This window comes from Pholcus phalangioides, unplaced genomic scaffold, assembly GCF_987345545.1.
Source record: "Pholcus phalangioides strain wild (caught in Gottingen) unplaced genomic scaffold, Ppha-v1.0 ptg000010l_1, whole genome shotgun sequence".
Taxonomy (NCBI): domain Eukaryota; kingdom Metazoa; phylum Arthropoda; class Arachnida; order Araneae; family Pholcidae; genus Pholcus; species Pholcus phalangioides.
In genome coordinates, this window is record NW_028301603.1 from 28,569,202 (window position 1) to 28,591,093 (window position 21,892).

At 41.3% G+C, this 21,892-nt stretch overlaps 2 protein-coding genes across 2 annotated transcripts in view; one reads left to right on the top strand and one right to left on the bottom strand.

The window, feature by feature from the left end:
- The window catches only part of LOC149081222 (uncharacterized), a 57,107-nt gene extending 48,440 nt beyond the window's left edge, over positions 1 to 8,667 (top strand). The window contains exons 23-27 of the mRNA XM_089238050.1: positions 1,987 to 2,072; positions 4,280 to 4,591; positions 4,677 to 4,856; positions 6,142 to 6,349; positions 8,468 to 8,667. Of these exons, the coding sequence (XP_089094176.1) occupies positions 1,987 to 2,072; positions 4,280 to 4,591; positions 4,677 to 4,856; positions 6,142 to 6,349; positions 8,468 to 8,572 (891 nt within the window). The 3' untranslated portion in view covers positions 8,573 to 8,667. The remainder of the gene's footprint in view (positions 1 to 1,986; positions 2,073 to 4,279; positions 4,592 to 4,676; positions 4,857 to 6,141; positions 6,350 to 8,467) is intronic.
- A 189-nt stretch (positions 8,668 to 8,856) lies between these two features.
- Positions 8,857 to 19,184, bottom strand: RpL40 (ribosomal protein L40). Its single transcript, XM_089238051.1, has 4 exons — positions 18,964 to 19,184; positions 14,807 to 14,915; positions 11,892 to 12,081; positions 8,857 to 9,014 (listed from the first exon to the last, which is right to left on the bottom strand). The coding sequence occupies exons 2-4, from the start codon at positions 14,907 to 14,909 to the stop codon at positions 8,921 to 8,923; spliced, it is 387 nt and encodes a 128-aa protein (XP_089094177.1). The 5' UTR covers positions 14,910 to 14,915; positions 18,964 to 19,184; the 3' UTR covers positions 8,857 to 8,920.
- Between the last annotated feature and the right edge of the window lie 2,708 nt (positions 19,185 to 21,892).

Here is a 21,892-nt window from a genome sequence, read left to right on the forward strand (position 1 = left end):
AAAAAGGGCGTAATTACGGGAGGAGGGGCGTAGTGAGCTATCTCTCGCCAAGCGCGACTAGTTAAGAGAACCAGCAAATTTCAGAATGATCAATAAAATCCGTAAAATGGGAGAAGGGTGGCGAAATCTGCATACCTGGGTTCGCGCCTCACAGCGGTGGTCACTTCTGAAATATAGATGGCAGCACCGAAAAATCATATACAACACTAGATACGAGCTCAGACTGTTAGGTAAACACACTTGCACATCCGGCACAACTCACTAGGTAGTAAATTGCCCGTGGCGATAGACCTGAGTTGTGCTCGGTTTGAAAGGAAGAAAATCTGTACAGCGCTCACGACACAAGCGATAAAGTCGTAAATTCGCCTCTGCGCTAGAGAGTGAAGGGCTAGTAGGTCAGTGAGTGAACACGGAAGAGCGACACCTAGATGCGAGTGACCACAACAGCGTGAAAGCGTTAGCGAATGTCACCTGCTCTTTTTTGATGACGTAGAGGCAGCTGCCATGTAAAGGTAACAGCATTCAATGTGGTAAAGCGAGGCAGGACAAGACGCATGGCTGAATGCGCTCTGATGCTTGGCCCCCACATGCTGGAATCTTTTGCGGCCCCCCTGTCAGACTTTTCACGGGCCCCTTCTGCAGTCAAATTATAGGGTGAAAAAGCAAAAAAATGATGAGAACTGTCACGGGCCCTGTCAGCCCCCCCCCCTTTTGGGGGCCATGGCCTGATGGGTATCTAATTGCACCGTAGAATTCTGCAGTTTTAATTAAACTTTCTTATATATAAGCGATGTTGTTGTGATGCCCATGGCCCCCACAAGGGGTGGGCTGACAAGGCTCCAGCCCTGGGGCCCGGTGTGGTTTTAATCACTTTTTTGTTTTTTCACGCTATAAATTAATCATAAAGAGGCCCCATGAACGTCTGGTCGGGGGGCCCGTAAAAGATCCCAGCCTAGAAGCCCTGCTTCAGGATGTGGAGGCCATGGTGATGCCCAATCGTTCATTTTACACAAGCATGTGAGTCATCAAAACAGTGTGCAAGCATTTGAGCAGGGCCGCAACTAGAGGGGAGCAGGTCCATAGGCGGCGATAGACTTGGAAGTCTGGGGGGGGGCACGATGATGATGTCAAACCACATATACATAAGATCAGTCGACTCCACCTTTGACGCTGGGGGGGGGGGGCATCCCCGTATCTCCGCCCAGGATTTTGCGGCCTTGCATTTGAGTGAACAAACAGTGACCTGGAGAGCGTGCAGGCATGTGAGTGACCTAGAGAGTGTGTGCAAGCATCTGAATGAGCGAAAGAGTGTTCAAATAAGTGATCGACCAAAACAGTGACCAAGTGATTTATGGTTTTGCCGCCTTTGATCTACACGAATTTTGTGGTCCTTCTGCAAGTAACCTGCGTTTCTAAGTCACTCTTTTGGTCATTCACATGCTTGCACACGCTCTAGGCCACTCACAGACTTGGTCCCTCGCTCTGCAGGTCACTGTTTTGTTCATTTATGCTCTAAGTGTCACTCTTTTCCCCCCACTCACGTACTTGCAAACTCTCATTCTTTTGGTGACTTTCACTGACCTAGTCCTTCACTGTCTCGGCAGAGGTGGATTTATTTCGGGTCATATACAAAACTTACCACCCTGGGCTATAGACCCCCGTAAATACGCCACTGTGTAGAAAGAACGAGGGAGAGGAACAACTTCCGTTCATAGTACACAATAGGGCTTCGCGATCATTAGAAAAGAGGTAAAAAAACCCAGATTTGAAATGAATTTCTTCCTTTTGCGATAGGACGAGATATCTCGTCCGTCTTAAGGAGGGGTAATATGTTGTGTAGATGCTCATCCACTCACTCACCTATCGGTATTCAAAACGTAGCCCGTTCGTAAGTCGAGACTGTAAGAATGATCGTTTTATTGCAATTCTCCATAACATTGTATTGCACTTGATAACGCTTTTTATTTATTGGTCCTCTCTCCTCAGGTCAGAGACAAATGCGCACAAATTCAGAAAATAACCGCCGAATTTAAAGAGGACGAGAGGCTGCGGAGGACGACCTCCTTCCGAAGGTACGAATCCCCCAGTTTCTGTTCTACTTCTCTCCTCATGAATACAATGAATTGTAGTTGCTGCTGACTGGTGACAAATTAACCAATTAGAATTTGTGAGGGGGGGGGGGAGGTGGAACTAATTACACTCTTCTGCAAAAAAAAACGAACCACCCCAGTAATGCCCCCCCCCTCGACCATTGAAGGGCATTAAGGCTACTAGATAAGGATTCTAGTGGACCCTTATTCTAGTGACTATAAAGAGCATGAGACACATCTCGGAGAGGTATCGAAGCGCTCCCGAAGGATGGGTGTATCCGGAAAGTGTTTTATTAAAAACAACGAAACGTAGTCGCCCCAGGCAACAAAAAATAAATTACATAAAAAAATAGTAATAAACCGTCAATCTGAAATCATATGAGGGGTCATTCAAGTATTACGTCAGCATTAATGGGGCGGGGGGGGGTGTTTCTGATTTTCTGACTTTTGATGACGGGGGGGGGGGTTTGGATGATACTTACGTCATCACGTCATCAAAGACCCTTTATGGTAATATGAAATATTTTAAACGGGCATCTTATACTCGGTGTGCCAAAAACGAGAAAAGCCTAGCGCTACTTTGTGGGCACCTGAACTAACATTCTCCTTATTGATGAGTCCCCTGCAGAGCCACTGTAGTGACCTCTAAATGTTTCGCGGATCCTTTAAATGATCTGGAACTGAGCCACGCATCATTCAAGAGCATTGATCCGTAATTATGCCGCGGATCGATTAAGAAATCTGCAAACGCGCCGCGGGCACACAGAGCCACACAGGGCCGCTTAAGTGCTCTATAACTATGCCACATATCATCTCTAAATGTGCCACGGTTCGCTTAAGTGTTCTGGAACTGTGTCGCGGGTCACTTAAGTGATCTGTGAATATATACCACGGGCTTATATTTGAGTGATCTGAAAATGTGTCGCGGGCCGCTTAATTGCTCTGGAATTGTGCCATGGGTCACCTAAGCGATCTGTAAATGCTTATTTCATTTTTAGACAATTAGGTTCGGGGGGGGGGGGTGCAGGCTATATCAGATAACTCCCAGGGCCACATTTGGTCCAATTACGGCTTAGAGGGGTGGGTCACAATGAATTTCTTAAAAAAAGAAATTTTTAGTTTTTAGCCTTCACATAGCATTGAAACTAACAGAAATTGATTATAATAACTATAGCCCGGAAGTTTAGGCACTAAAAACGGTCGAAATAGGCAGGCAAAAAGGCACTAAATAAAGGCATTTATAATTTTTGGAAGGAAGAAAAAATAACTAAAAACAAGAAAGGTGTTAGGGGGGGGGTCTCCTAAACTAAGCTCTCCAAGTTAAACTGATTTCAAGTCCAAAATAAAATGTTAGTAGACCCTCAGGATTAGGCCGATTCCAGGGCCACCATTACCAGAAGCGGAGTCGGTAGAGAAAATGATCTGTGGGGGCTCCCTCGAGTTGCGCAATAATTCCCATTTACTTGTTGTATTATTTGGAATGATCATTATCGTCATGGCCGTCTAAAGAGCATCATGGGCCCCGGGCCAAATGATTTTTCTGAGGCCCTACCAGGCAAATTTTCGAAAATCTCAACCAGATCGCATTTTTGTGAGGCCCCGGGCCCATGCCTTATAAGAGACGGCACTGATTATCATTTGTTTGGTTGGAAACATGGCCGTCTTGTTCTAATTTTGTAAAAAAAAGTGACTTTTTTTTTATATTACCACGTATGCGGGACTCCTTCAAACGCGGGGGGGGGGGGCTCCTTGTGAAGGGTGGGGGACACATGCCCTAGTTCGGCCCTCTCTGGGTTCCAAGTACATAGAGCACCTCATGATAATGAGATCTAGCACTCTGTAGTTTTCTTGAGTAAAGGTGATAATTGGTACACCCCCAGAAAATCACTTTGCGTGAGGACACCATGATGCTGCTGAGACCAGGGGCGTCTTAAGTGTATCATGGGCTCCCGGACAAAAAGATTCCCTCCCCCCTCTAGAAATGCCATGCAAACACTTACAAATGCTCAATCTCAAAAATTTTAAACATATATCATTATCGTGAGCTCCCTCCTTCTCCTGAAGTCCCTAGGTCATGCCCAGGGACTCCCCCCCCCCCCTATAATGCTATTGAAACTATCCTGGTACCGGATTATTGTACGTGCAACTGTAGTTTTGATTGACTTTTATTAATATTTGTTCCACTTCAGGGCCGTTTCGGCTCAGGAAATGAACCGCCCGAGCCAGGACCCGTCGCAGAGGTGGATGCAACCGCAGAGGGTGACGAACTACCCCCTGGCACCTCCCAGCATGATCCTGAGGCCACCGCCGAGGCAGAAATCTCTCCACCGCAAATCCTTGTCGCTGGATCATACCCTAGGCCGGGCGAACTCGGCCGAGCTGCTCAAGATATGGGAGTCCGAGGGAGAGAGCGTCGGTTCGACCCCCGCCGGAAGCCTACTTAGCCTCAGGCTGGGCGGCGGATACGAGTCCGATTCCTCATTTGCCGACTCCGAGTACAAGTAAGCCCATTTTTCTGATCCCTCGGTACCTTTTTGGCGATTTTTCAAAAATGTATGTGAATCTTTTCAGATAATATCTTTGCAGATACGGCGGTTCCCTTCAAGAGCACAGGATGCCGAGGCGGTACCTTCAGACGCCTGACAGCGAAGGAGGCGGAGCCTCGTCTCGAGAAGGGAGCATCGGTACCAGCTGCGAGAGCGTTCCAGTCGCCGTTCAGAACCAACAGAAAAAGGCCACCTTGAAAGATAAGCTCAAACTCTTGAGGTAAGACATTCCCGTTCAAAATGTTGTTTTTCCCGCAGAATTCGTTTTAATAAACTGTCAGTACGCAGTAGTGTTTCGAATTCCCACCAATGGCGATTTTTTTTGATTTGCAGTGATTCGACAGATCACTGCAAAGATTATCACTGGCATCGTGATCTACAACTGTGCCGCTGGTAACAACTTCAGTGATTTGTAAATATGTCGCTGGTCACTCTGGAACTGTGCCGCAGTTCACGTAAGAATTGGTGCCCCTGGTCTCTTCATTGATGTGAAAACGTGTCGCGGGCCACTTAATTCAGTGATCAGCGCCACTGGTTACTTGAGTGAACTGAAATCGCGGTTCACTCGTGATCTGTAAATGTGTCGCGGGCCACTTAAGTAATCTGTATATATGTGCTATGGGTCACTTAATTGCTCTGGAATTGAGAGTCACTTTAGTGATCCACACATGTGCCGCATATTTCTAGAAAATCAGGTTTGTGAGGTCGCGGGCCACTTAATTCAGTGATCAGCGCCACTGGTTACTTGAGTGAACTGAAATCGCGGTTCACTCGTGATCTGTAAATGTGTCGCGGGCCACTTAAGTAATCTGTATATATGTGCTATGGGTCACTTAATTGCTCTGGAATTGAGAGTCACTTTAGTGATCCACACATGTGCCGCATATTTCTAGAAAATCAGGTTGTGAGGTCGCGGGCCACATCAGGTGACTTTGAGGGCCTTATTTGGGAGGGGCATAAACTTCATAAATGAACACCGCCAACACAGGTTGAAAATGGTTCTCTAGGATGCCGTGGACCCTTGATTGGGATACACCAAGTGTGCTCAACCTTGTTGAGAGTGCGGGCTACTTAATTGAAGTGAGAATGTTCTTTGGGCCACTTCAGTGATCTATAACAGTGTCCCAGGTCACTTAAGTGGTCTGCGGCACATTCCCAAACCACTTGTGCCGTTCCTTTTTACAAAATTAGGTTTGAGGTCACGGGCCACATCAGATGACTTCAAGTGCCACATTTTGCCCTCGGGCTATGAGCGTGTATGGGATACACTGTTCCCACGGGGGTGGGTGTCTGATTTCAGCAAAGAATAAACAAGATGCAAGTGAGCTTTGCTGAAAAAATGAAGGGATACTTTTTTAAAAAGGTCAGGATAGCCAACATTACAGGAATGTCCGGTATAAAATACGGGTCACATGGTAAAACGCCATTTAATAGTACCCACACAATCGCCCCCCCCCCCCCCGTATTTCATCTAATGGTAATGACTGCGTTTCCTCTGGTTTCAGGCGCGCCAAGAGCATCGACGTGAGCCCGACAGGGGTAGAGGCCGGAAAGAAGGCCAAGGAAGAGAGCCTCAGGTCCAAAATTTCGAAAGTGCTCAGGAAGCCGATCAGCCGCAGCCAGAGCGTCGAAGTCCATCAGCAGAAAAATGTTCCGGCCCTACCTCCGAGAAAAATCATCCCGGACGTCGCACCGAAGAGACCCACAGCCGAGGTAAGGGCCATTTTCATTATTCATCTCATTGTGCCATCTCACACTAGCCTTTCTTAGTCACATCCCCCTCCAGGGTTCTGGTCTCTTATCCCCACCCGTGAGCGTTTCATCTCTCGCCATTTGGCAATTGTTCAGAATAATTATGACCTTTGGCAACTGGCGATTGCCTATATTTGAGATTTAAAATTCCCGTTCATTCTTATTAGTTATCACTAGAGCCCGAAAGTTCAGGCAAAATGCCTTTTTGAAATTTTTGTGCCATTAAATGCCTATTTTAATACATATAAGTTTATTAGTGGATTGTAAAACTTGGATATTTTGGACATTGAGAACTTCAAAAGAATTGCGCTTTTTAGAATTTTCCAACACTCAGTATTAATTATCGTCAGGAAGCCAGTCCCTATTCGACGCAACCATGTGATCTGAGAGATTGGGTGTTGGCACGCAATAACTTTGCTTTGACAGGATGCTGTTAGACGTGAATGATTTTGTTTCTGATGAACGCAGCCTGTGTTGGAAAATTAGAAATTTATTTCCCACTCGCTTCACATCTCGCTCAGGCGTTGGACTGCGCAGTATGTGTATAGCGGACCAATGATTGTCCCAATAGGTCTTGAATTGACGTCATGGCTCATACAAAGCGTAGTAGGAGCAGACAGGGCCATGTTTTGCTTTCGTTTTTTGCACAATAAATGCACTGTAAACCACCATATTGAACACATATTTAATACTCGATTAAATTGACAAGTCACCCTCAGGGAGGTGTGTGTGACAGATGCAGCCACACAGTTCCCTGTACGGAGTTCCTGATAGGTGGTATAATATGAATACATTTTTTTTCTTTTTACAAAAATAGAACACACACACACACACAAGACAGCCATATTTCAATTATAGAAATAATTCTAAATACAACACACAAATAAACAATTATTCGAAACTCGAGGGAGCCCCATGCGTCATTTCCTCTACGGACTCCGTGTCTGGTAGTGGTGCTCCTGAAATTCGCTTAATCCTGAGGGTCTAGTAACATTTTATTTTGGACTTGAAATCAATTTAAAATAATGCCGTTATCATAAACTATAATTAAAATAATGGATTAAGTGCAATTTTCTAGTTTTTGGACACACAATACCTTTGTTTTCAGTAAATTATAAATGCGTTTTTAGTGCCTAAATTTCCGGGCTCTAGTTATCACATTCTCGCCCCCTAAGGTTAGACTCCCTTTAATACCACTCATGAGCACTTCACTTCCCGACATTTAGAAATTTTTCAGACATTTCTCATAATTAGCAGTTTTAACTTTCTGCATCATTTTTTGGTGACAATCGATCAGTGTTATTTTGAGGTCCAAAATCACATCCCAGTACATCAGGGGTTCTGCTACACCTTATCTTGACATTTGGCAATTTTTCAAACATTTCCGTCGTAATTAATGGTCATTTTCAACGCTTCACATTCTGAAAGGTAAATGGCAGCAGCTCCATGCTCTAGTTTATTAGCCTGCATAAGAATCCCCTATTCACGAAAGACAACTGTCACGGGTGAGAGACTTGAGAAATAGTGACAAAGATCTGGCATTTATTGATTGCAATAAACGGCATCACCATTACAAATTTATTGTAAATGACTTACTTCATTGTTTCATAGAAATTCCTAGCCATCCCCCCCCCCCCCAAAGTAGGAACTATGTATACTCCCAGCTTTGGAGTTCTCGCCAACTCTTATTGCCTATTAGCTGAATATGTATTCAAAAAAATATTTCGAGTTTGCCTTGTCAAGACAGTTCATTTCCTACAGATCAGTGTTTCTCAACCACCAGGCCGCGACCCTGACATCAAACTGGGTCATGTGTGGTTCATTGTACCATCTTTACCCATCTATTTCTCATTAATCATATGAATGGGCAGGCCTTTCATTCACGAAAATGAAATCAACTGGGCCGCGGTCCTCCAAAGGTTGAGATGCACTGCAAGATGCACAAAGGCAGACATTACCAATAGACGGCGGTTTATTCTCTGTACTGAAAGGCAAATTGTGAAAAGCCTATTGATTAAAATCTGCATTTGATGTTCACCTTCTATCAAATAAATATATTTTTTTCATTCATATCAACAGAAGCCACTGTCAACAAGCAGAGGTGATCTCAGCACAGAAAGACCGTTGAGCAAGAAGACCTCAACGACAAGTTCTTCCAAAACAGGACGTGAAACACCCGTATGACAAACTCTCAGCACGAACTCATAAACGGGTTACAACCCAGAAAACTAATTCCTGAAATTTTGTCTGTGAAATAAATGCCCCGTTATTATTTGTTATTCAGATTTTTTTTTTCAACTATGATACACTCTTTTATTGTGGACAATACACAAGATTTCAAAACACGAACAAATTAAACATCAAAGGATGTGTCACTAGAGTTGAAACTAAAATCCAAATATTATTCCTAATAACAAGATTCGTGAATTAAAAGCTAGCACAAATGTTTCAACATAAAAAAAAAAGAATTGCGAGACAGCAAACACTTTTTTATTCTTCGTCACAGCAATCTACACTCGAAATTGAAACAGTCTACTTCAACTTCTTCTTTGGGCGCAAATTGTTGCAGTGGCCACACTTGCGCTTCCTGCAGTTTGTAGCCTTCGGATGCAGGCGAGCATAACACCTAAAGAGAGAAGGGGAAAAAGCATGAAAATAACAAATTCTTCACTAGACATATTTCAAGAATACGACTTGAGAGTATTACGATTCACCAGAACAGGGGTGGCTGAACCTTTTTCGAAGCTGCACCACAATCAACCTTTTTAATGAGCGTCACTTTACAAATTTTAACAAGACCACGCATCCCATTTTAAAAGAAACAAAAGTATTCTCGCCATTTTTGCAAAATATTTTCCAGCTGTTCCCTTATTTTGATAAAAAATGTTCAATTTGTCACTCTTGAATTTTGAATTGTTTTTTGTTTGAGCCAAATTTGATTACTGCAGTGCAGATTGTGTATGTACATATATCCGTAGAAGTTTATCTTATCTACACCATGCTGAGCATAAACACTCAAACTTGAGGACTCTATGGGTTCTTGGGTCACTTTCCCCAATAAACTTTTTGTAAGAAGGTTTAGCCCCCCCCCCCAAGATTCATTCATACACAATTTAATTGTATAATCCAATGCATGCTTCTCCCCATACGGATGACCCTGAATCAATCTCATACGCACGGGACGTCCAGCAACTATGACCGAAAATGAAACAAATGCATTGAATACAGTCATCTCACAATTATTTCAAAAGTGCCTACCATGGTAAACGTAGGTTTGAAAGCCTACAAAGACCTTTATTCATAAGAAAAGGATTGTATAAAAGTTGGAGGGAATTTACTACTTTCAAATTAAATCCCGGCAATAAAAGAATCATCCATCGGGCCCAACATATAGTCAAAGTGGATTTAAGACCATTTTAGATGTCAAAAGGCAGAATTGGTGCAGACTGGCAAATTTTATACCCCCCCCCCCAATTTTTGATTTGATGCAATGGCTACAATTGCGAAAATTTTGGGACCCACCCCCAAAAAATCTGAGACTTGGCAGCTATACCATTCTCATCGCAACTCCCCTCCAACTTAACCCATATGACCCCACGTTATACCTAACTTAACTTCTATTGCCTTTTACCAGGAGGGGAAGGGAAACACTGCTTTAGATGGTGTTAAAACACTAACAGTGCAATCGTAATGAAATTAGATCACGGTTAACAAATCAAAAGGAAAAATTAGACACCACCATTGCATTTTTCGATGGGGACAATTATCCGCAAACCAAAAGGCATATTATCTATCATTACTAAACTCAAACCAAAATCACTCAGAACAAAGTAAACGGGGTGCATGGTAATCCAGGACATGCGTCATCTCGCCAATTCGACTGTAGACAGAACTGATGCTGTTTTATGCAACAAATTCCCCCCCCCCCCGCTAAAAAAACTGTTTTTAAATTTAATACAATGGTGACAATTTATGTAACTTGTGTGAAGTCATTTTTGAGGGGAGGGCAGATTTTTCCCGGGTAAATTCTTTGGAGATAATTTATTTTCAATCACAACACAAATCGATAAATTCCTAATGTACGGTATACCAATGCTTGGTGACCAATTTTTATATCGCTAGACGATTTAGTGCTATTAGCTGGGGTTATGGACAAGATGAAAACACCCAAAATAATGTTTTAGCCTATATTTTAGGGAGAAGGATGTTAGCTACATATTGCTGTTTCAGCATAGTCGAAAGCTTAAAGCATGCGACATCATTTCAGTGGGGAAAAGCACATGCAACACTTTTTCAGGAACAATTTTTGTTTCCAAAAGTAAGGATTCGTTACGATCATACGAGTCATTATATAAGCTATGAATCGCAATGATTCAACTGTTGAGTAATCAAACCTATGCCGAGTGGCTATTTAGCAAACATCAACCTTTCCTTGCGAAAATGAAACCATTTATTCATAATTTGGTGTAACAAAAACAAGTTATTTCATGAATGGAACATCATTTTGTAGGGACAGACATGCAACTAATAGGGGAGCAAGTGAGCCTGTCCCATTCAGGATATAAGCCATTTACTCTCCCCCCCCCCCAAAGCAAAATATGCCAAAAACTGAGCAGATCGCAGAACAGTCAGTGCTGCTACAGAAAAATTTTAAGAAAAGCCTTGAAAATTCTATTATGTGAATTTCCAGTCAGCTGAGAGATGAATGTGAAACATTCTGCTTTAGGGCTATTTACCCAGTTGAGTTGAGTCATGCTGGGGAGGATCAAGTGTGCTATGCAACAGTAATCGAAAGGGTGAAACCTGGTTTTCACTGTGATCCTGAACATTAAAGGAACAAAAATTGAACAATTAACATTTATCATTTTGGAGACAAAAAGGACCAACATACTTTTTGGCAAAGACAGTACGGACTATTTAACAAAATAAGCATATAAACGATTACTTCAACATTCCTGCCTGCCTCTTGCAGGCAGGCATCCTGACCCGGCACTCCAATCCTGTCTCTAGTCTGGTTCCGAGCACAGTCTTTCCCTTAATCCTTTGCCCTAACTCTTCCTGTCACCTGTTAGCTTAGCAGCTGGGGTATATTTACTTCTAGCAATCCAACACAAGCAATCCAAGTTCACCGGGAACCCCCAGAAACAGTGCACTGTTATTGCAATAACAGTCAAAATTCAGGAGAAATAAGAATATTTTGGGAGTCTGGATTTGAAAGGCCCCCCCCCCCCCAAAAAAAAACCAAGATTTGACAGCTATGCAACAGTTATCGAAAGGGTGAAACCTGGTTTTCACCGTGATCCTTAACATTAAAGGAACAAAAATTGAACAATTCACATTTATCATTTTGGAGACAAAGGACCAACATACTTTTTGGCAAAGACGTATGGACGATTTAACAAAATAAGCATATAAACGATTACTTCAACAGTCATCTCAGATATAAGACTACATCTAATACATAAAATTGACTATAATACACAAAATCGAAATATGAACATACTTCCTGCAAATCATCTTGTCACAATTGTACTTCTGTGCCAAGATGCGAAGACTGGGTTCAATCACACCTCCCCTCAGACGCAACACCAAATGCAAAGTAGACTCCTTCTGGATGTTGTAATCGGACAACGTGCGGCCATCTTCAAGCTGCTTTCCAGCGAAAATCAATCGTTGCTGATCAGGTGGAATGCCTGGGAAGGTAAACACAGTCACTATCATGACAAGCATTACACAGAAACAAACTTCAAATTACGTTCACTACACGTACATCCTAACACGTACCAATTCGTTAGAAGTTCCGCAGAAGAATATGAACAAGATGCATATGTCGTTTAGTGGTGGTGGTAACTTTCATGATCAAAACATATCAATTGGCTACTGCATATGGCAGCACACTTTGAATCGTTTCACAAGCCAAAGGTTACCAGCATAGGAATTCCTTATAGACAAGAACTGTCCAAAAGCATGACAATAATTTGTCAAGACGGAACAGCTGTAGTATAATCCCTTTTTCCTTTGGTGCTTTTCTTCATGGTCTGTGATAGTCGGCCAGTTTTTTTTTTCTGCCAGCTATTATTCCTTCCAGTTCTGGGTTGACATTTCCTCTTTTACTGTTGGTTAGGTAGGACCTGTTCATCAGTTCCTGCAGTGGGAGGGGGAATTTGAGATGCGCCTATAAAAGACAAAAGGGAGCTAATTTGTGGAGCCCTTGGGCATGTGCTCCATTTGCTCATGCGAAAAACAGGTCCTGGGGAGGGGGGTCTAGGCACCTCCAAATGGAAACCGCTGGTATACACAGTTCTACCAACATATTGTTTTTGTTGTTGATATACATCACTGCGGATTTATTATCAGGTTGTACATGGAACATATTTCCATGTACTTTCCCTACATGATGAACATTGGGTGAAAAAGCAGTATAAGCACCCTTCTTGGCACTGCTTTGGCAGTGCCGAGGCCGAGTCTAATGTAACCCCGAGAAAGAGACATAAGTTTTTTTTTACTGCTCACCTGTTACTTTTTTCCCCATCCTGAACGGCACAGCAATAATCCATTAGAAAGGGAAATAATCCTTAGGGCAGGCACATGCACGTGAAATTATCCTTAGCACACAAACATGTAACTCAAAATGCGCGTAATAAATCGAAATAATCCAATGGAATTGTACGGGCAGTAAATTCATACTACCGAATTTTAAAAATACATCACTACAATACGAAATTAAAATCAAAGTGGTTGAATTTACCAGGCATCGGCCCAACAGAAGCTATTTAACACTGTCAAGAATTTAAAAAATCGGTGCTGAAACGCGGCTGCGAGCTGAACATCCTGCAACAACGCGCGATGGAAGTGAAATGACACGTAATTCAGCAATGCATTAGTGCAGAAAACGTTTTGTCTAATCGCTAACAAGTGCATGCGAATATGCAAATCAGTGGCTGCACCTGTAGGCCGAACTTTGTTCAGGCCTGGCCGCTTCGCTCCTCCGGCCATTAAAGGGGGCCCCCTGCCCCCGGACTGTAACTATAAACTCTGTTTGCACCACAACCAGAAACATGGCAATATTATTTCATTAAGCAGGATACATGGCAAGAATATTTCACTAAGCAGGAATAAAGCCCTAGCAGACAGTATAATCCAGTTGAGGCTGAAGGTAAACAAACGTTTCCCTTGGCGACTTTCTGAAGGGGTCTAAACTGCATCCCACCCATGCATTACCCCTGTAAAGATGGTGATCATGAAACCTTTCTTATTCTGGATCTTAGCATATATCATCAGTCTCGGAAGGATTAAAACAATGACGATTAAAATTAAATTCAAAATGATTTTCAATGAAATATTAAAAAAACATTGCAGTGATTTTCAAAATCTCTTTAAACAAAAATATCGTTATAGGGGGATTTATTATAGTAGAGGATATCACTGTATGAAGAAATTACACCATAGGCAATTATAAACAAGATTTGAAAAAAAATATTGTAGAGGGATTTATCATCATATCGAGTACTGTTGTAACAAGGTTTCAATGTATACCTGAAACGATCAATTGTAATACTTAAAAGAATCATCGTTCTGGTTATTTTCAATCCCATATCTCGTCTAGGATGCTATATTTCTATAAAATCTTGATTCCTTTAATCTAGGAATGTTTTATTTGTTTTTAATTGGTAATTTTTTCTGTTTCAATAGCCTTAGTATCCATCCCTTTTAAGCTAAAAGATTGTTGACCTCTCACAGTGCTCCCGGGCGTTTTCCTCGAGGAAGAAAAAAAATCACCAAATGTGATTATACTATAGCTGCTTCTGTGCTTTAAAGGGAAGCCAACTACAGTAGAACCTCGTTTATCCGAACATCAATTTTCCAAACAACTTGGCCAACCGACACACATTTCAACCTAACTCAATTTCAGTTTTCTATAGTCTGATGCCCAACAGTTGGTATTTTCTTGAAATTTATCTCCCAACTCGATCGTTTCCTTCTATTGCACAACAGCCCACTTTCAACACTTTCAAACAATTGTACATACTGTAGCCTGTGAGCTATAGATGTAAGTAGGGACGAATCCGGCAAGGAGACAAATCATGTTTGCCCTGGGCGACAAACATCCTAGTTACGGCCTTGGATCCGGGAAAGAGAGTTTTCTTGACAATAAAAGTTATTATCATGGTTTTGTCGGGGGGGGGGGGGGGGAGAGAAGAGAGGAGGAGGAAGAAGACGTTATCATTTAATGATGAATTTCAATATTTTCCTTTCTGTTATCGAATTAGTTTCGAAATCGATTTTCAGAACTCTTCACTTTTCTGAACACTTCGGTCCCAGTGTGTTCGGATAATCGAGGTTCTACAGTATACTATTCACATACAGCATGAAATTTCTTTCAAAAAATATTATATTGGTTGTAATATTGATACAAACCTTCCTTATCCTGGATCTTAGCTTTCACATTTTCAATGGTATCCGACTGCTCAACCTCAAGGGTTATCGTTTTACCAGTGAGTGTCTTCACAAAAATCTGCATCGTTCACTGGAAAAAAAAACCGCAAGTGATTACTAACACAATCTCAAAAATATGAATTTTTTCATGTTTCCGCATTTCCTGCACATATTAGATTCATGAGATTGTTTCTGTATCGAAATTTTATGTATTCTTTGTCAGTAATCTTGAATTGCCTATCGCAAAAACCACCATATTGGTGTTGACCACTTACGAAAATTAACCCTGTAAATAAATATCCGGTATGATTTGTAAATGTATCCCCAGTTGCTCGAGCGTGATGTGGAACTAAACCTGGGAAGACCACCTGACAGGGAAAAAAATCATGAATGACACGAAAGCTCTGCTAATGCAGTGGCATAGCAGAAAAGTCAACTGGGATGAGAAGAGGCACCGGTGCTAGCCGTTACAAAGGCAACCCTATCCTTACCTTGTAACTCGAGTGGTGGGAGGGAACTGAAGTTTCCCTTAAATGCTATCTAACTGCGTCACAGGTAGGTTACTCCAGTGATCTGGAAATATGTCACCAAGTTGAAGTGATCTGGTATGTACCACAGGAAACAAGTGATCTGGGAATGTGTGGCAGGATACTCGAGTGCTCTGAAATCATGCTGTGGGTTCTTTAACTCTTTAATGCCCAGCTAGAAAACATGGGAGGTTCGTGAAAATACCAAGTTTTTTGTGTTCGAAGTGGACTCGTCCAAATTTCGGCCACCTCCCGTCTCCCTACTCTTTCTCCACAATACCCTTTGCATTGACGCTCACCCTTTCATTTCAATGGATTTTCAGGAGATAATTTGTCTACTGAAAACACACCATTTTCCTCACAGTATTATGTCTTTGTAAAATGCATTGAGTACCCTTATCTTTCTATAAATAAAAAGACTGGTATACATAAGTGTGAGTACAAGGTGATCCACCCAGGTCTATTGTGTGAGAGGGTCTACTGTGTCAGTAAGGAGGACAGTAACTTTAAGGCCCATTTACACGAGGCAAGCGCTTTAGTGGGAAACTTAATTTTAACTTACCGATTCTTCTTGAAAGTGTCCACACGTATAAGTGGCAAGTAGATGCTCATTGGATAATTTTTACGGAGGCGAGCGCAGTTAGCGCATGCGCGCTTCAGTCTACTCAAATCCACGGAGAGAGACAGACGCAACACGCGGGAGTATAATAGTAATAATTTTTTATTTATCTGGCATTCAGAGAGGTGCTTTTTTTAAAGCTCATAGCTTTCGTAACGATGGATGAAGATGATCAGGTAGAACTTAAGAATACTGTGATCAGAGCCACATTATATATTTTTTTTAAAGAATATAAATTTATTCACTTAAATAAATTTATTCAATAAAAAAGGAGAAACTATATCACTTGCGCGAGAGCAACACACTGAGCAAGAAGTAGGCCACGAAAGGGAAACAGTTCGCTTGTCCCCTTTTTCCGCCTCTGCACCCGCGTAAGGGGGGCGAGAGATGACGCCACAGGGGAAAAAAGAATACACAACATATTATAAACTTATGTAAGTCATCGAGAAGAAATATAAGATTTCTCTATTTCTCCTCTAAGTTGTAAATATCGATTATATGATATTTTAATCAATGTTAAAGAGGAGATAATTATGAATTATGTAAGCCAAAAATACGGGAGAAGATTCTTGGCATTCGTAGGAAATTCTAAGGGTTAAAAATTAAATAATAAAAATTCATTGAACAAAAATTATTTCCAAATTTTCGAAATCATTATTTTTTTAATCTATAGATGACATCTTTATGTTAAATATTTGATCATGTATTTTTACAACAGATGGCAGCAAATTCGTTCTGGACGAGAGAAATATTCGAAACCCCCCTCCAGTTTTTAATATATACCCACCCGATATATATTTTTGAATCTTCAATTTTTTTTCACTCCTGACATCCCGTCGACAGAATATTCTATAGCTTTTTCCAATATCGAATAATTTTTAGCTTGTTTGTTAAGGTAATTTTCATTTCTATAGTTCAACAAACATTCACGGCGAATATATTTTTCAACAAACTTGAAGGTTGTGTCCTCTGGCCACCTCACCATCCAATATTTCCGCGGAATTCTAGCGAAACTTCAGGAGACGGAGTATGAACAGGTTCACGCTTGAGATCAAAATAAACCCCTCCGTGAGAGAGCAAAATGACCCCTCCAGCGCGGCAGGTCACGCCCACTGGCGCATGCGTCTACTTAACCGGAAAAATAAAACTGTTCTTATCTGACTTACCAACTAAATCACTTCTGCACTTGTCAACTAAAGCCGTGTAAACGGCCCTTATTGTCTGCATACATCGTATCGTACTTGGCAACTAAAAATTAAGTTACCAACTAAAGCGCTTGCGTCGTGTAAACGGGCCTTTACTTGGATATAATCAGTCCATTCTCAAGGAGCATTCTAGTCATCAGCTTCTAAAATCCCAATGATAGGGCGTTGCAGTTGTCGTTTCCATTCCCGCCTCTGACAAGAGCTTTCATCTTCTTCCCTGTTGGTGACAAAAGCCCACTAAAACATATCCATACCCCTAGCTGGGCCGACTTGAGGCGGTTACGGGCATTAACCTACTTGGCCGATCTCCGAAAACCATAATTGGTGAGACAGGGTTCCAATGGGTAGTTATAACCCATCAAACCCCCTTCATCATGACTCTGCCAATTCCTGTTGCAGTAGCGCGCTTTGCAAATGAAAAGAAAATAAAGATCAACGAGATGGGTGACAGACTTACGTTCACCTGAGACCCAAAGGGTAGCAAATTTTTTTTTTGATAAATAAGTACTTGAGAAATAATACTTTGAGAATATTCCTGAGTATTACACTGTTCCAGTGCAATTTGCTTTCGCAAGACACACAAGGATAAAATTGAATATCACGAAAAAATGCGGGTAGTAAAAATGATTAAATGTATTTACAATTCCCCCCCCCCTCAAAAAGGAATCTCATCAGGGCCAAGGTGAATATGCCCACCGCATAATTATATGAGTATTAATATATATAAATAGATGTACAGACATGCAGCATCACCTCGTTTTCAAGAGCAATGTGCAATGTTTTTGTATACTTCGTACAATGTTCACAGACCTGGCAGCGCAGGCCTGGGCATATGAAGAAAATTTTTTGGTCTTTTGAGATGTGCTTTATCTCTGCTGTCATATGAGGAAATCTCCATGAGATGTGGAATTTCAGAGTTGCTAAGTTTATCGTATAGTTTTTCGCTAGCTTTTTAGCATAAGATGTTACATCAGTCACTCCAGAATCCTTTCTGATGTTTCTGACAAACCATGGTAAACCGGTGTAACGCCTCAGGATTTTATTTTGAAATCTTTCCAATGCGGTGATATTCATCCTCCCTGAAAACAGCCAGACAGGTGCTGCATACAACAGTATCGGTCTGATCGCCATCTTGTACAATATAATTTTATTTCGAACTGAAAGACTTGGCCGATCTGGGCATTATTGAGTTAAATGATCTGACAGGGTTATGTGGGCAAAGGGTGCATGTGTGATTTAGTAGTAGCGAATCACTCAACATTAAAAAGGATTTCTTTATGATCTGGAACTGCAACGCAGGTCACTCAAGTCATCTGTAAATGTGCAGCTTAGTTCATTTGGTTTGAGGTCACATCAGATGAACCCACAGGCCATGGGTTGAGCGTGTATGCTTCAGTACATATAATATCTTAATTTATCTAAAACGCATTTTGCAAATATGCTTAATTGTTTCCCTATCTTTTCTCCTAAAAATGTTTCCATAATAGAGGTGAACAAATGCATAGCGGAGTATTCCAGACCGAATTCCAACAAGCGGCCCCTCAATAGAAGTTATTCCATTATCTTTCAAACACACACATAATTATCTATTTTAAACTTACATCATACCATTATGAACTTTTGTGAAAGGAAATATATATATATGCTTCTTTTAATGCGAAAATGATGAGATAGGCTTAACGCGTGACCAAACATGATCCGCATCTTAAATGACACATCCATTGATATTCAACGTTAAAATGGATCGTAATTTAATCAATCGTGAATTGAATTAACTTTAATTTTTACCTCTGTGTAATCTTTCTTCTAATTGTGTAAAAATGGCCCTCGGTCCTAAAGGAAACGACTCGGGACACGCCAAATAGGCAAGAAACGTGGACTTGCTTCTCCTTCACGAGTCGTGTTGCCAGAACTTTCTTACCAAATACGATGGAAGGTCAAAACTCAAGATTTCATCCTTTCGTCTGCCTGGAGCGCGATATGGAATTACAAACCATACGCCCCGTTTTCTTAGGAGCAAGGGTTTTTTTTTTTTTTTTTTTTGCCAAGTGAACCGAACAAACCTATTTCGCGTCGGCAGAAACGTGCAACTGTATCCCGCTGCGCGTTTTCCAAGCGTGGCACATCAGCTGCTCTGTCGCCTACATGTCTATATATACACCAAATAGTACACCAAAAATCATGGCCTGAGATACGGGGAGGGGTAATTTGCCCCTCCCCCTCGTCAAAGGTGGAGCCTACTGATCTAAGGGCCCTTTCACACGGAGCGGATGCGGGTCCGGAAGAAGTTTTAACAATTGGAATATACTGCGCCTTTCAGACGAGAGGAAAAATCTCCGCACCTAGGAAATGTTCATGCGGGTCCGGACGTCGTCGGCATGTGTCAAAACCTAAGTGCTGGCATCCGCACATAGAAGTTTTGACAATAGGTTTATTCGGAGCTATTCAGACGATGCGGATGCGGAGCGAATTCGTCCGCATCTTTGGCTACTTTTTGAAGGTGATTTTGCACGGAATTTTTTTAATTATTTGCCATAAATACCCTTAAAAACACCATATGATGGGTCCCTGCTCATTAATATAATGTACCTACATACGTCTATCCCTTCGTTTCCTTCTGAGATCGAGATATGGCAACTTCAACTGCCTTTTGTCCATATTTCACAATTTTATACAATAAAACCTGTCATCAACGGCCACTGACGGGACCAAAATTATAAGCCGTTCTGTTCATTACGAATATTTAATTGACTACATACTTTAATAACTTTCAAATTTAATTCAAAAATAATAATTTTTTTCTTTTTAAATTCTTAAAATTATTTAAAAAATTATAAATATCGGAAATATTATTTTAAATATTTGTTATTTTTTTAAATTTTTAATCTGTTTTTTTTTTTAAACTTTAAAAAAAATACTTTTATTAAACAACGTTATCCACGTACGGTGTTCACTCAGGGCCGGATTAAGACGTTTGAAGACCCTAGCGCTTGAATATTTTTGGTGGTTCCCCCCGAATACCTACAAGTATATTTTACTCAATATTTAGTCTATAAACTTAAAAAAATGAAATTTTATATTTCAGAAGTGACTAATCTAAGGATGGGATTTCACTCTAAAAGGTTTATGAAAGTTATTTTATAAAACTTGAAAAAAGCAACTAATAAATTGCAAGTGCAACCGATAAATATATTAGTTGCTTTTTTTAAAAGAATTATTATAATTTTTATAGTGTAATCCGTACTTGAGGCCGGGATTATACTATAAGGTTTTGTAAAAGATCTTTTATAAAAGTTGAAAAATTCAACCAATAGGCGCATCGGTTGCATTCAAGCAAATGCAACCGGTGATCTTAATGGTTGAATTTTTCACGTTTTATCAAAGAGCTTTTACAAAACTTTTATAGTGTAATCCCGGCCTAAGACAGAATTGTGATGTGAATATAAGTCCCAACCCCTCCCTTTTTTTATACTTGCAAATTCTTTGATATTTGCTGAATTTTTTTTTTTTTTTGGAACATCGAATGTTTTGGATTGGATTTTTCGAACATTGGATGTGTTTTTGGAATTTTCTTTCATATTTTTCCGAAAAGACATTTTTTTTCAAAATTTTTTGGAAATATTTTAAGATATTTTCTCCCATCGACTACTTGTGAGGATCGGAATGGAGGCATCTTTAGGCTCAATGATAAAAACCACCAAAGAATGCCTCTAGGCTGCCTATGGGCACTGAATCAGGGGTGAAGGAGAAAAATAATTACAAAAATTGCGAAAAAACAGTTTTTATGCACGAATTTCGAACTAAAGATGCGGGCGATTCGTCCGCATCTTCAGTGCTCGTTTGAAAGGGTATGCGGACCCGCGTGAAAGGGGCCTAATGTATATGCGTATATACGAATTGACACATCGTCATCATTCCCCCAGACTCACGTGTATATCTATGCCAAAAATGCAGATATCTTCGAAACGCGCGAAGTATCAGTCAGCCAATCATGCCCAACGTAAAGCGCTGGCTTGAGGCGTTTTACGCTCTACAGATCATTCGTACTACTTTTGCTACTAGTGAGTGAATGGCGTGTGATGGGTAATTCATGTTATACGCGGCACACAAAAAGCTACTAGGAAAATAGCGCTATAGTATGTTTTTATTGAGCAAAATGTCAAAAATACGTGGATATGCAGACGACAGCACAGCTTACGTGCCACGCTAGGAAAGCCCAAACTCGTAGGGTGGTAAAGTTACACGTTTCTGCCGATGCGAAATGGTCGTATTCAGCAGGGCTTTCTTCAGGGGCTTTTTGTGCCGTGTGAACCAAACACCATTTTGTGTCGACAGAAACGTATAACTTTATCATGCCAGAGTCGGGTTTTTTTTGCGACACTCACCAATAGGAAAAGCAATGTCTGCTTTCCTACAGGACACAACACTCCTCACGCCAGTGCTTTACGTCGGGCCAGGGCAGTCTTAACAGCTTCATGGGGCCCCCGGGTCAAGTGGTTTTTCTGAGGCCCTACCTTGTAAATTCTAGAAAATTTCAACCGGATCTCATTTTTGTGAGGCCCCTCTTCTCCCGAGGTGCCCGGTTGGTCCTATTCGGTCCACGCTGCGCAGAAAAACCTGCTCCTAGGAAACCAGGCTTACGCTTACAGTTTTTTCAGTGTGACGCGTCAGCTGTTTTGTCATTTATATAGGGAGACTGAAAAGGGAAAGAAAAAGC